At 44.7% G+C, this 15,239-nt stretch overlaps 1 protein-coding gene across 5 annotated transcripts in view; it reads right to left on the reverse strand.

The window, feature by feature from the left end:
• Window positions 1-15,239, reverse strand: part of UBR2 (ubiquitin protein ligase E3 component n-recognin 2) — a 107,772-nt gene that overhangs the window by 60,000 nt on the left and 32,533 nt on the right. For all 5 annotated transcript variants that reach the window (XM_075555099.1, XM_075555097.1, XM_075555102.1 and 2 more), the window contains exons 5-7: window positions 7,573-7,703; window positions 3,964-4,102; window positions 1,043-1,105 (exon numbers count right to left, since the gene is read on the reverse strand). In XM_075555099.1, coding sequence (XP_075411214.1) covers window positions 1,043-1,105; window positions 3,964-4,102; window positions 7,573-7,703 — 333 coding nt within the window. The remainder of the gene's footprint in view (window positions 1-1,042; window positions 1,106-3,963; window positions 4,103-7,572; window positions 7,704-15,239) is intronic.

Here is a 15,239-nt window from a genome sequence, read left to right on the forward strand (position 1 = left end):
TATTTTCTGGTGTTTACCTTTCATAGGATAAATTCTTGGGAGAGCTAAAAGTTTTCAAAGATGTTCCTCCATTGTGTCCCACAAGCATGATAGTTTCCTATTCTCTGCCTTCCTGTCTGCAGGGCACACGCTTGCTCTCACTTTGCCATTCTGCCGGGCGTGCATCACCTTGCTTCTTTACTCATGACTGAGCTGGGGCCTCTTTTCATGCACACTAGCTGCCTGGATTGTCTTCGTTGTGATTTGCCTTTTCAAATTCTTTGTCCATTTTCTATTTTCTTTGTTTCCTGCAGGATAATCTATGGGACACTGTGTGGTAGTTATACAATGTCATGTCAACGTGAAGAAATATACAAGTGTAGGAGTGGAGTCTAGCCTGTCAATCAGGTCACAGCCTGGCGGTGCCTCCTTGTGAGCATGGCCTGCTCATAAGCGGGGTTCTGGGAACCTCCCCTTCTCTCTCTGCTTCACCTTCCTGCTGGTGGGCCACTCTGGGACCTGTAGAGCCCTGTGATGCTCCCACCACCACTGGATCCACAAGACTTTGCACCGGCCAGCCTGTGATCCTCTTGCATGCTGCATCACTGCACGTGGCCGCGTGAGTCTGAAGAGGGACTTATGGGCTAGTACTGGACATGTGGACTTGAGTTGGACTGGGCTGGGATGTTTACATGATATAAAATTACTTCTTGATACTTGTTTCTCTAGTCAACCAGGCCGTGTAACACACACTATCTTTATTAAAAGCATTGTCTGTTCTCTGTGATAGAAATAGTTTTTCTAAACCTGTCTACTCACTTTATTAAATTTTTTATAGTTAAAAATGTGTATACTTTTTCTAATTTCTAGGATTCTAGTCTTGATGAACAAGCTCTTGCCCTCCCTTACGATGTATTTGGCAGCCCCCTGAATATTCCAGATTATATCACTATTTCTGGACAAGTATACATGTCCAGAAAAATGGGTTCATAAATGAAACAATATGGAACTAGCTGTAAACTAATAAAAAATACGAATGGAGTGACACTTTTGAATTACTTACCACAATGACAGATTTTGCTTGTTCACAGTACTGGAAGTCTCCATATCGAACAGACCTACGACCCTACAAATAAAAGTATTTAAAACCAATTTGCAAAAATAAATAAATAAAAATCAATAGTAAGAAGCTTTAAAGCAGTAAACCAAAAACCTGAACACAAAACAACTTTGGTCAACATCTAGCAGTTACAATGTTCATCCGGCTCATCACTGAGGAGGAAACGCTTTCCGTCACCGCTATCCGCTTTCACACAATTCACACGTGTATGTCCTGGAATAGCCGGCCACTTCTAGGCTGCTTTAATTTGTTTTCATAGCTAAGAATTATTTTTAATCACTGATTAGGAGAAGGGAACTGTATCTATGCCTCCCTTCAACATTCTACCTGGCAAGAACTTAACAGCTGTACCTGGTACATTACAGAGGGCAAGGAAAACTACTGCCACGAAAATAAAGACACCCTTATTAGAGAGGCATTTCAAAATGTAAAGCGAATGTTTCCAACTCATGGTCCCTCTCGGTCTACACGCCTCTGAAGTCACCTTCCCCTGAAGACGCCTGTGCTCTGAGCTAGATCACGTCCAAACAACAGGGTTGGTACCCTCAAGGAAAGCTGTTCTTATAGAACGCTCTTGGTGTTGGGGAACAAACGGGAGTCTGAGGGGCACGATCAAGGTGAATGATCTAAGATTTCCCTCCTGTGCTTCCCCTTAAAGGATGAGCAGGAGCACTGTGGTGGGGAAAATGCTCGGTGTCACTTTCCTGGCCCTTTCCCTACCAATGTCATTTCCAATTTTCCCAACTACGTGGACAGCCACCCCCCCCACCAAGGAATTTACTTCAGAGGACAGCTCTGAAGCTACAGCGCAGGAAGAGGGACTAACCAGAGCACATGGGAGCAAATGAGGGAGAGGGAGAGAGAGTGGAGCACATCCCGGCCCACCAGGCCTGGAGGACGATATCCCCGCTCAGAACAGTCAATATGCCCAGAGGACCATAGGGCCAGCTCCACTATAAGACACGACGTCCCTCACTGACCCATAGCCCTACAGGGGACAAGACTGGAGACACGATCTGACCCCACCACACCGAGACAAAACATTAAGGGTGTGCAACAGAACAGCAAAGGGAGCAGAGCAAGGAAGTCCCCAGGGAATACCTAGAGTAGACTTTGGGCCAAGGCGTGGTGCCCTATTAGACTTGACCGGAAAACACTCCTAAAGGTCAACAAATAGAACTAGAACTATTTACAAGTTTTTCTCTTTGTTTGTCACTGGATTTTTGTTATTTTCCTTTGTTGCTTTGTTTTGCTGTCTGGTGCTTTTGCATTATTATCTCTGCAGGTCTATCTAGAGTCTGGAGGAGAAAACAACAGGACTGATGGTTGGGGGGTGGGTATATGGGAGAGGGGGAGGCGGGGGAAAGGAAGTGGTGTTAACAAACCCAGGGGCAAGGGAACAGCAAGTGATCCAAAAGAGGTGGCAAGGACAGTATAAGAGGCCTGGTAGGGTTTGATCCAGGGCAATATAACCAAGCGGAATGACTGAAACCCAAATGAAGCCTGAGCATGATAGTGGGACAAGAGGAAAGTAAAAGGAAATAGAGGAAAGAACTAGGAGGCTAAGGGCATTTATAGAGGTCTAAATAGAGGCAAGTACATATATTTATTAATGATAATGGGGAAATAGATCTATGTGCATATATTTATAGGTTTAGTATTAAGGTAGCAGATGGACATTGCACCCTCCCTCAATGCAAGAATACTTTGTTCTATTAAACTGGCATTCCACGATGCTCACGTTCCCGACACGATCGCTGAAGACAAAGCAGGTGCATGAGCAAATGTGGTGAAGAAAGCTGATGGGGCCCAGCTATCAAAAGATATAGCATCTGGGGTCTTAAAGGCTTGAAGGTAAACAAGCAGCCATCTAGCTCAGAAGCAACAAAGCCCGCACAGAAGAAGCACACTAGCCTGTGTGATCATGAGATGTCGATGGGATCAGGTATCAGGTATCAAAGAACAAGAAAATCCTATCATAGTGAATGAGGGGGGAGTGCGGAGTGGAGATCCAAAGCCCATTTGTAGGCATCTGGACATCCCTTACAGAAGAGAAACGGGGAGGAGACAAGCCAGTTAGGGTGCAGTGTAGCATCAATGAAACATAAAACATTCCTCTAGTTCCTAAATGCTTCCTCACCACCACTATCATGATCCCAATTCTACCTTACAAATCTGGCTAGACCAGAGGATGTATACTGGTACAGATAGGAACTGGAAACAGGCAAATCAGGACAGATGATCCCTTCAGGACCAGTCGTGAGAGTGGTGATACCGGGAGGGTTCAGGAAGGGTAGAGTAGAAAGGAGGAACCGATCACAAGGATTTCTGTAAGACCCCTCCCTGGGGGACTGACAATAAAAAAGTGGGTGAAGGGAGATGTCGGACAGTGTATGGCATGACAAAATAATAATTTATAAATTATCAAGGGTTTGTGAGGGAGTGGGGCAAGGAGGGGAAAAATGAGGAGCCGATACTAAGTAGAAAGCAAATGTTTTGAGAATAATGATGGCAACAAATGTGCTTGACACAATGTATGTATGTGTGCATGCATGTTGTATGAACCCCCAATAAAATGATTTTCAGAAATGTGCTGGAAAACTTGGCTTATATACGAGTATATGTGGTAGATTACTGAGAGCTCTTGTGGCAGACATGCACCGGTGGCAGAGCCATGTAAGGAATAATGGCTGCATTACGGACTGCAAGTACGTACCAATACTTTTGACTTATCTTTGAATACCTGGGCACCGATGTTCAAATGGGTATTATAGAGCCTCGCTGTGTATCCCTTCTGATTTTCTGAGCTAATGCTCTATCAGTCACACTTCAGTTTATCATGTCAGTTTGATTAAGTCACTTACGTCTCGGTCGACTGTAGTTGCAAAACTAATGGCTTCTTTCTGTGTGCAGTTCACAGCTTTCTGCAGAGTGAAAATCACTTGTTCATAGGTGTGAACCTCGTCATTAAACAGCATGCAGTAATAGGTGTCCCGTTTCTCTCTGTGGAACAAAACCATCACATTTTACAGAGTCTATTAGTCTATTGGCTGGCTGCAGGCTGGTTATTCAGAGCATATCTTGTTCTAGGGAATGTGCGGATTACGCATTTTTCATACATCTAAGTATGTACACAGCCATCTGTGATACTGATGCTCTATGATCCCAAGCCTTGTGGGATGACAGGCATTGAGCGCCCATTTCAACGTGCACTGGCCTGTATCAAGAAGGACAGGGTTCTAGAGAAGAGTCTAACAAGTGCAAGAATTCAGAAAAGATCCAAAATCAGGAGTGGCTCTGAGAGAAGAATGACTCCTGCAATGTCTGGAAATATTCTGGGCTATTTCCACTGGATAGAAGATTGCTTCTCCCAGGAGCCACACAGCAATGTCTGGACAGGAATCGAGCCGGCTCAGTGCTACACAGTCCACGATGCAGCCTTCACAACAAAGCCAACTGGCCCAAGCCCCACGAGTGTTGGGGTTGAGGAATCCTGAGCGAGCAGTGAAAGCAAAGGCTACAGGTGGACTGGGAAACAGAGAGAGAGCTGGCCTGCGCACACACACGCACGCACACACACACACGCACGCACAGACAGACTGGTATCAGGCTACTTTGGAGAGAGCGGCAGAGATCTTGATGCCTCAAGAAGGATGTTGGCTCCTGTCATCCTGGGGGCAATCGGAGGAGCCCTGGCGGTACAATGGCTAAAAAAAATTGACCGCAACTGAAGGTCAGTTGTTTGCAGCCCCACGGTGCTGGGTGGGAGAACGGGTCTGGCAATGCATGCATTCCTGTTCAGCCGACAGGCTAGGAAACCCTCTGGGCAGCTCTACTCGGCTTGGAGTGGTGCTTCACAACCTTATTCACGCCGCGGCCCTTTCACACAGGTCCTCATGATGTGGCGACCCTCCAACCATAACATTATTTTCATTGCTGCTTCATCACTGTCATTTTGCTACTGTTATGAATCATCATGTAAATATCTGATAGGCAGGATGTATTTTCATTGTTATAAATTGAACATCATTAAAGCATAGTGATTAATCACAAAAACAACATGTAATTATACATTGTGAAGTATTTATTTGTAATGACAAATAAATGAAATGTTGTCTTGAAGCATGGTGTAGCATGAGTAACAGTCTTCATGCCAGGTACTTTTAGGTGGGCATATCTGCATGTGGGTGGACCTGCCTGGAGACGGCTAGAGGAGCGGTGTCTCGGTTCCTAAGACCATCGGAAATTTGTGTTTTCCGATGGTTTTAGGCGACCCCTGTGAAAGGGTCGTTGGCCCCCCCCCCCCCAAAGAGGTTGTGAGCCACAGGTTGAGAACCGCTGGCTTAAAGGGTTGCTATGAGTTGGAACTGACTCGAAGGCACACAGCAAGAACAAAGCCAATCAAAACTTTGAAGCAGGAGCCAGGCGCAGATCTGGTTTAAAGGTCACCTTGGTTATAGGGTTAAGAATGGGAGCTCGGCTGGGCACTCGTGAAGCTAAGGCATCGAAGGAGCCCTGGTGGCACCGTGGGTTACATGCTGGACCATTAACCAAGAGTCAGTGGCCTGAAGGAGAGAGATGAAGCAGGCGGCTTCCTTCAAGATCGAGAGCCTGAGCAAACCCCGGGAGCAGCTCTGCTCTGCCGCATCACGAAGCGGTGAGACCAGCTCAGAGGCAGGGGACGGGCGGGAGGAGCAGGGTGGGAGTAAAGGAGACACACACACGCAAAGAGATGGATAGGTTTTCAGTAGGAAAGCCTGCACAGGTGGCCTCTGAATGGACAGGAGGGAGCCCTGTTTCTGGGTGGACGGAACACTGTTGACATGACCCAAGCAGCAAGCGAGATTCTGGTCCTTTCTGTGCTGGTGGCCCTGCATCCTCGATGGAATGGACAACAAAGGCAAAACGATCCCAGTTTTTAGGGTCTAAGTTGAGATCTCAGCTCAGCAGTTCCCAGGCCGAAGCAGGCAGAGGCACAGTCATGAAGTACTAAATAATTAAAAAAATGTTCCGAGACAAAATATAGTTAAAACCTCAATGTGCTTAAAGAGCACTTGACGGACAACGCTCCCCACCTGAGAGACTATCAAAAAGGCCACAAGAACTCCCTGCTCTGCCGCTTGCATCCGCGGTGCCGAGGAGAACAACTGCACGACGGAAAAGCCAACAGGAAGGTGGGAGCAAGTGGACTGAAAAAGAAGGAAGCCCCCTTCTGACATGTCATAAAGAACAGGAAAAGCAAAGTTCTGTGACAAAGCAGACACACACAAGAACTGAAAACACTAGCTGGGTGGAGTGCCTTCAGGTAAGGCACGCTCTCTTCAGGGGCCGGCATGCACATGACTCGTGTGCTAGACACGGGCATGGCGTCATGAATGCTGCTGGTCACGGGGGCTCACGTGCCCTTCTCAGGGGACAGCAGCCAGTCTAACGGTGGCCTGGGTCACCTGATCTGCTGTGCTGAAAATAACATTTTTAGATCCGCTCTTTACATTTTAAACCTGGCAACAACATTTTACATTAGAACGAAGCAAAATGTGGCAATGGGAGAATCCTGCAACCCTACCACAATCCAAGTAGCAATGTTAGCTGACTCTAACAACGCACAAAGGATTGAAAACATTCTACAAAGAGTTAGATGGTTAAAACCGAGCGTTTGTTGGGTCCAGAGCATCTAAGTCACAGTAATAAACAGCAACAATATCTACTCCCCAGTCTTATGACACAATGAAATAGAAAAGCCAGTGAGCCCAAACACTAAATAAGGCTACAAACCAATCAAGGACCTAACCAGAGGGTTAACCTTTGGGAAAAGGATCACACGTTTTTGAAAACTATAAAATCAAAGTGATTCTGTTAGACACTGTGGTAGTTACATGTCATGTCAACTTGATAAATAAGTGAAGGGGTGGAGTCTAGCCTGTCAGTAAGGTCACAGCCTGATGATGCCTCCTTGTGGGAGTGGCTTTCTCATGAGGATTCTGGGAACTTCCTCTTCCTCCCAGGACATGAGCTAGACACACTCTCTCTGCTTCACTTTGCTGCTGTTGAGACACTCCAGCTGCTGAGCGCTGGAGGAGCCACGTGGAGAGCCGTACCAGTACTAAGATGCTTCCACCTCTCGAGACTGGAGCCACAAGACTTTGTACATACTGGCCTGTGATCTTCCTGCATTCGGCATCATTGCATGTGCTGGGTTGGTCTGAAGGGGAATTTATGGACTAATATGGGACTTATGCGCTAATATCAGACTTACGGACTTGATCTGGACTCGGCTGGGATGTTTTCTCAATATACAATGACTCTTTGATATACATCTCTTTCTTATACATATATGAGTAGCTCTGGATTGGTTTCTTTAGTCAACCTGGTCTAACACAGACATTAATTTTTAAAAAAGAATTATGCCTCATGATGGCTATATTAAAATTTAATAGTTTTTCAAATACAGAGAATAAACAGGTTATACTTACGCCATCTCTAAATCTGCTGGTAATTCACTTTCTTTCTCCCAGGTTAATATCTCTACTGCATATCGAAACATAATAGCAAAAATATTATATGTTCTTGCTATCATATCTTCTGATAAATGCACAAGAGGATCCTGAAAGAGTAGGGCAGAGAAGAAAAAAAGCAAGCACATTAAATTCATATTAATTCTCCTCTTTATCATTATACCTCCACTCCTCAGAAGACCACTGTGAAAAGCTGGCTGGTCTTCCAGCTGCATCTTCTTGACATTCGATTTGATCCTGTACATTATTACTTCCTATGAATTCAAGCTTCCCGAAACACGCTGTTCAGAGTAATCACAACTATGGGGTCAAAATAGCAAGTTATATCCCAATGCCTACTGAATAAAGCTAAAACGGCATTTCAGGATCTCTAAGACCTAATATTAAATGATTTTTATAGCTCGATAGGTTATTAACACCCAATTTCTCATACCAGCTAAATAAATGTGATAGAAATATTATACTGGGGAATCTAATTTGGGGGATTTTGAAGGTAAGCACCCAATCGGGTGAGAACAGATTCCCTGGATACATTCAGGTGACTAGTTTCTCAGCAGGTGAGATGTGAATGCCTGTTAGTAAAAATATCTAGCTTTTAAAAACGAGGCTTATCATGGTATCTTTAACTTTGGCACAACGTTGTACACAATCTTTAATCTTCATGTTTCACCTGAAGTCTCTGCACTTCAGTTTCATGGCCCCAAGCAGCTGTATTCATGAAAGTACTGTGGTGCAATCAGCAAGTTCTTGTCACTCTACACGCAAAAGGCTGCAATCTTTTTGTACACCTGCCAAGGAGAAGTCTAGCAGACTGGTGCAAAATAAACAGAGAAGGTGGAATTCAAAACAAGGCTGGATGAAGAAGGACAAAGCTTCCTAAAGGAGAGGGGTCTGGGGGTTGGAGAAGGTGCGTGTACCTATCTCAGAAAGAAAAAGATTTCTCAAGTTCATACAGCCCTTTGACTTCTGACGTGCCCCTAACAGATCTCTATATGGCCCATCAAGTTGTTGTTTCCCCTACAAGTAAGGTTTACTACCACCTTTTTCTAGAGTCAGTAGATTTTAACATAAAACCACCACTGGCGCACAGAAGGAACTGAAACGGGTACCTGCAGAGCATTCACAACAGACTGGGAACAACAGCAATAATGATTGATAATAGTAAAGCTCACACTGCACCACATAGAAAGTGGAACCCAAACTCAGCTTTCCTGAATTCCGTCACTTACACAGTCCATTTCTTGTAGTTACATCCTGTGTTTAGAAACGAAAGGATTGTGATAAACAGATTTTCTAAGAATCAAATGATCTTCAGACAGAAACACCATCTAATTATTGAAAATCCAAACCAGTACCGTATATACTTGAGTATAAGCCAACCCGAATATCAGCTGAGGCACCTAATTTTACCACAAAAACTGTATTAAAAATGTGCTGAAAAACTCGGCTTATACACAAGTATATATAGTATTTGTCTGACTTTATTGCCCAAATCCCAAAGTGTGAATTGCTTCCTATTTGATTTACATGTCTGCTGGGGAAAAACAACCAAATCCACCTATCTGTATTTAAAAACTGTAATAGAAAAACATATTCTAAAATGTGTCTTGTTACATGCCTGGCATCAACAACTAGTAATTCTATAGCAAGACTGGCCTGCTTTGGGGCAGATGCTATTCTGTGTCTGTACTCTTAAACTCCGAGGAGAGTCTGTCAGAAATTAAGAAGGAATGTCTGCAGTGAACAGATGATGCGTCTGTACAGGACAGCCATAGGCACCATATTAGAATTCTGACCACGAAGAAACAAAAATGAACAATTCTACTGCAAAAAAAAATGCCTTAAAAAACCAGTGTGATATACGAACGAGGGTTCCATTTCTGAGGTTTCGGCTTTGTTGGTGGTTCTAACTAGGTCGAGCCCCAGCTCCAGCATCTACTCTGTGGGACGTCTTGGCCAAGTTTCTAGATCTCTCTGAAACTTCTGCATCTATAAAATATTAGTAACAAGAGTATCTGTCTTACAGGGTTGTTTTGAGACTTGAATGAGATAAATTAAGTAAAATACTTAGCATAAGGTTTAGCTATGTAATTGTCACTGATTTATAGTCAACAGGACAAAGACATGGCTTACAGAATTCCAGTCTAGAAACTCACAGGGGCAGTTCTACGCTGTCCTCTAGGGTCACTGTGGGTTTGGCAGTAAACTGGCGGCAGTGAGTTTGTTTTTTTATCTTCTTTCGCGGGAGCACTGGTGGCACAGTGGATTATGCATTGGGCTGCTAACCACAAGGTCAGCTGTTCAAAACTATGAAAGACAGTCTTGTAAACCCACAGGGGCAGTTTTCCCCTTTCCTATAGGTGTGCTGAGTCAAAATTGACTCAATGGCACTGAGTTTGGTGGGATCTACATTCAAATGAGATGTGTGAGCCTTGATAAGTTAATGTTTTATCATCAAAATCTTTACTGGGACTGTTCATTAAAAGTCAATGCTTATTACTTCATTAAATCTCATTCTCAAATTGCAAGAACACTTTGTTCTAACAATCTGGCATTCTGTGATGCTCAACACCCACAGCACCATCGCTGAAGACAAAATGGGTACACAAGCAAATGTAGTGAAGAAAGCTGATGGTGCTGGCTATCAAAAGATACAGTCTGGGGGCTTAAAGGCTTAAAGTTAAACAAGTGGCCATCTAGCAGAAAAACAACAAAACCACAGAGTAGAAGCACACCAGTCTGTATAATCATGAGGTATCTATGGGGATGGGATCAGGTAACAGGCATAATAAGATCCTAAACAAACAAACAAGCATTGTTGAGAACTGGGTTAGGGCAGAGACCCAAAACCCATCTGTGGACAATAGGACATCCCCTCACAGAAGGGTCATAGGAAGGGAAGAGTCAACCAGGGCACAGTATAGCTCTGATGAGACACAATATTCCTGTTTCCTTGAGGCTTCCTCACCCCCCACTATCAAGACCCTAGTCCTGCCTTTCACTTAGGGATAGACTGGAGCATGGACACAGGTACAGATAAGAGCTCATGATACGCAGAATCCAGGTCAGATAACTCCTTAGGAACAGAAATGGGAGTAGTGATACCAGGAGGGTAGGGGAAATGTCGGGAGAGGAGGTGAGGAAATGGACACATAATTCCACCACCCAGGGCAAGTATAACAGAAACTGTGGGGAAGGAGACTGGTCAGTGTAAGATATGAAAATAATTTGTCATTGATCAAGGGGTCACGAGGGGGAGGGGGAGGGAAAAAAGAGGTGCTGATACCAAGGGCTCAACTAGAAAGCAAATGTTTAGAAAATAAAAATGGCAACATATGTACAAATATGCTTTATACAATTGATGCATGGATTACTATTAAGAGCTGTAAGAGCCCCCAATAAAATGATCAAACCATAAAAACAGGTGCACGAAAAAGGTGGAGAGAAAACAAAGGTGGAAAAATAAAAGCTAAAGTTAAGATATCAATTTACACAGCAGATCATGTCCACGTAGCTGGTCTGGAATGACCAAACACTGCCTCTGGTCTTCCGAGGAGCCTCAACAAAAGGGGTCACAATCAATCAGCAGTCTCATTACCAGGAAAACCGTGTTTCTCAGGAGCTTTTCTGAAGGAGTCACTGTTACATTGCATGTGGCGGTACTCTGGTCACTCTCCTATCCAGGGGCAAAGCTGGGAAAGTTGGTTGGTATTTGTTGTGAGTGGTGCTGGGAGATGATATGGTATTTAGTGTGTGGAAATGCTCGTGACAGCCTGTTCAGAGGCTTTCTGTAAAGGGTCCCATAGTACGTACTTGGGTCTGCAGGGGCTGTGATGATTCAACCCTGCTCCCGCTGAGGGACACAGCTGTGGACAGTGGCCAAATGACAAGCGAGGCTGTGTTCCAGTCAACTTTACTTATGACCACTCAGGTATTAATTTTACATAACTTTCACACTCAAACTACAATGGTTTTAATTTTTCCCTGCTATTTACACATGTGAAAAACCATTCTTGGCTCAATAGCCCACCAAAGATAGGTAGCGGCAGACAAGGTCTGCTCTGTGGACTAGTTAGCCCCCATCTGGCCTATCCAATGAAGAAACACCCCCACCGCCCCGTTCCAAAGGTCAAGAGCTAGGAAGATCCATGAAACTCCTTAGCATGATTTCTATGGGATGCATTATTAAGTTTTTTCCTAGACTTATTATAAAATGCAAGCTGTCAGTGTAATTAACAAATTATGGTCAGTAAAAACAATTTTACAGACAGGCTAAAATATATATATATGTTTCAGCATTAATTATCTGCCTTTTTATTTACATACAAACCAAGAAAACCTTTTGGTATGAATCAGTAATATAATAGTCATATAAGTATCTTTTTTCATTCTTTAACGCTCTGAATAATCTGTTAAAAATCATATAGTAATCTATTATCAAAAGTTATTTTGAATGATTTTTAAAATCATTTTATTGGGGACTCTTACAATTGTTGTTACAATCCATATATCAATTATATCCAACATATTCATACATATATTCCATCGTTCTTTTCTAGACATTTACTTTCCAATGAGCCCTTGGGATCAGTTTTTATTTTTCCCTTCTGTCCCTCCTCCCCGTGGCCCCTTGATAGATTGTTAATTATTTTCAAATCTCACACCGACTGCGTGTCCCTTCCCCTCTGGTTTCTGTTGTTCTTCCCCCTGGATGGGGGTATCTGGTTATGTGCCATTCATTGCAATCAGTGCCCCCTCCCTCCCCACCTTTCCCCACTTCCCCCTACCCATTTGTTATCTCTATTCCCATTCCTGGGTTCCATGTGCTGTGAGTTTTATCTCTTGCCTCTATCTATGTACATGCTCCTGTCAAGTCTAGATTGGGAGGCGGCACTGGGGTCATGATGGTGGGTGGGGGGGGTTGGTAGCGAGGAGGCTTCAAGGGACCACAGGTATATTGTATGACCCATTAGTGCTCTACTGCACCCTGACTGACTCAACCCCTCCCTATGACTCCTCTGTGGGGGATGTTCCATTGTCCACAGATGGGCTTTGGGTCTCCACTCCAAGCCCCCTTGATTCTCACCAAAGCATTTTTGTTTGTTTGTTTACTGTTTGTTGTGAATCTTCAGATGCCAATTGCCCTGCCTTGATGGTACCTAAAATGATCGCATCGGCTAGTGTGCTTCTTCCATGTGGGCTTGTTGCATCACTGTTGGATGGCTGCTTGTTTAACGTCAAGCCTTAAGACCCTAGACACTATATATTTTAATAGCCAGGCACCATCCTCTGTCTTCACCACATCTGCTTATGCACCCGTTTTGTCTTCAGCGATCATTGTGTGTAGGGGGTGGTGGTGGTGGGGAGCATCACAGAATGCCAGTTTGTGAGAACAAAGTGTTCTTGTATTGAGGGAGGGTAAGAGCCGAGGCCCAAGGCCCATCTGTAGCCTCAGTGTATTGCCCATACCACTACTGTTGGATTAATGTGTTTGCATAAGTGCACACCTCTGTTAATCTCCCTATCCATGCCTTTGCTTCCTAGAGCTTGCCTCTGTTTCATTTTGCCTCCTCCTGGCCCGCCTCACTTTCCCCCTCCTTCTCCCTCTTAGTGCTTCCTGTCCACTAGCTTGGTGTTGCTCTAACACTCACAGGATCTCCACCCTCTCCTAGATGCTGGTTCCGCTTCCCTACTTGTTCCCCTGTCCATGCTGCCGACCGCTCGCCACACCCTTCTCCCCACCTCCTTCCCCCTCTACCTTCTGGGGCCATTGGTCCCACTGCCTTCTCCCCGGGCTTCCCTCCCATGGTACAACCCATATAATTAGGCAAGCCATCCATGTCCTAGTCAGAACAACAAGAAAACATACGGTTGAAGAAAGAAAAGAAAAAAAGGGGAAAAAAACCCTATATAGGTCCAGGTCTGTTTGCTGGCCTCCATGAGATCCTCCCCCTGGTCCTGAGGGAGATCGGGGGCTGCCCGCCTCCTCCGAAGTCCATTCTTGGGGCTCCTCAGGGGCTCTGTGGCTCGACTTTACTGCAATTGCTGATCTGTTATGCTCCATTCCTACACTGTCTCCCTCCCGGGGGTCCCCTGTCTCCGTATGCTCCAGTTAGGGGACACTATGTCTTGAACTGTTGGTAGTCCCACAGTCCTCTCTGTGTCCCAGCAGCTCCACGCAGGGACCTCCTCCTCTGGGGTGGTGTGCCCGCATGGAGTCTAGGCCGACTGCCCCTCTCTCTTTCCTCCTTGGTTTGCTTCCGTCTGGGCAGGGTACGCCAGTCCTTTCCCCCACCAGAAGGTCCAGTGTCGTTCTCTGCGGCACAGCTTCCAGGCTGGTTCTGGCTGGGGTGAGCCCTCTAGTCCAGTCTTTTCCTGCATTCCTCCACCTGTTACATTGCCCTCCTGGTAAAAACTATATTCTAAGAATATTCAGGTCTTGTTTACTTCAAGCATAAACCATAGACTACCTAGATATATTTACTACTTTAGTGCATGGAAACCAGGCATGTTCTTCATTTCTCATAACGTAAATAGGAATTAAGGAAGAGGAGTCGGCAGCTCTCTGTCAATTCCTGGAGCAGATCATTTCTAGGGTGGCACCACATGAGCTCAGCCAGGCAGGTGATCTCACTGGTATTTTCTTAGAATTCAAGAAGCTAATGAGCACATACACTATTTGAGTTTTTAATCATTGGGATCGGGATCTGCAGGTCAGCAGTTCAAAACCACTAGCAGGTCCACAGGGGAAAGTGGGCTTTCTACTCTCCAGTTATAGTCTCAGAAGACTACAGGGTGTCACTGTGCGTTAGCTTTGACTCGAGGGCGGTGAGAGCCACTACCAGAGAAGAATAAGCCAACTGAGAAACTGCGGGGACACATGATCTTTTCTTAGAGAGCTCCTTTAACACTGGCTAAAAGGGTAATCGGAATCCTGAAGTTTTACACCAGTGCTTTTAACCTTTTGTTAGAGTAGAATTTTTTTTAAGATATATTTTTGCCAGCTTTGTTGGTGTTTTTACAAATGGATCTGCAATCCAGTACGTTAAAGAGAGAAAAATGGAGCTGATCTGATTGAAGTGGGAAAAGTTCTGAGCCCTAACCACTTGGCATCTTCTTACAGCAAATTCTAGAACACTGGACCATGGACAAAGCTTCAGGCTTTTGAGAGACATCATCTGAAAGACACTGCTCTATGCCTCGGAGTCATGACCACTTCATTAAAATATTTGAGACCTGTAAAGAATGTGCATCAGGAAGGACTATTAATGTCTGTTTGTCCCTAATCACTATCAGGACAACTACAGTGCAGCAGGGCTTTGGATGTGCCGACTACTGACCTGCCTCCAGGAAGGGTCTGACAACAAGCATCAAATTGCTGCAAACAGCAGCAGAGATTCAAGCATTTACTTAGTAAGAAGGGAGTCCCACTACAGCATACAAATGTCAATCAGAAAAACAGAACAATGCAAGATCAACACCAAGAGAAAACACATTTCTACAAGTGGAGCAAGATAATTTGTACTGAGCTATCACTCTCTAAACTTGGTCTCATCACATATTCAATGGCAGTGATTTACCGGGAGAGACTAGGTAGGATTGGCTGCCACGTACAGCCACTGGCA

This window comes from Tenrec ecaudatus, chromosome 7, assembly GCF_050624435.1.
Source record: "Tenrec ecaudatus isolate mTenEca1 chromosome 7, mTenEca1.hap1, whole genome shotgun sequence".
Classification (NCBI taxonomy): Eukaryota; Metazoa; Chordata; class Mammalia; order Afrosoricida; family Tenrecidae; genus Tenrec; species Tenrec ecaudatus.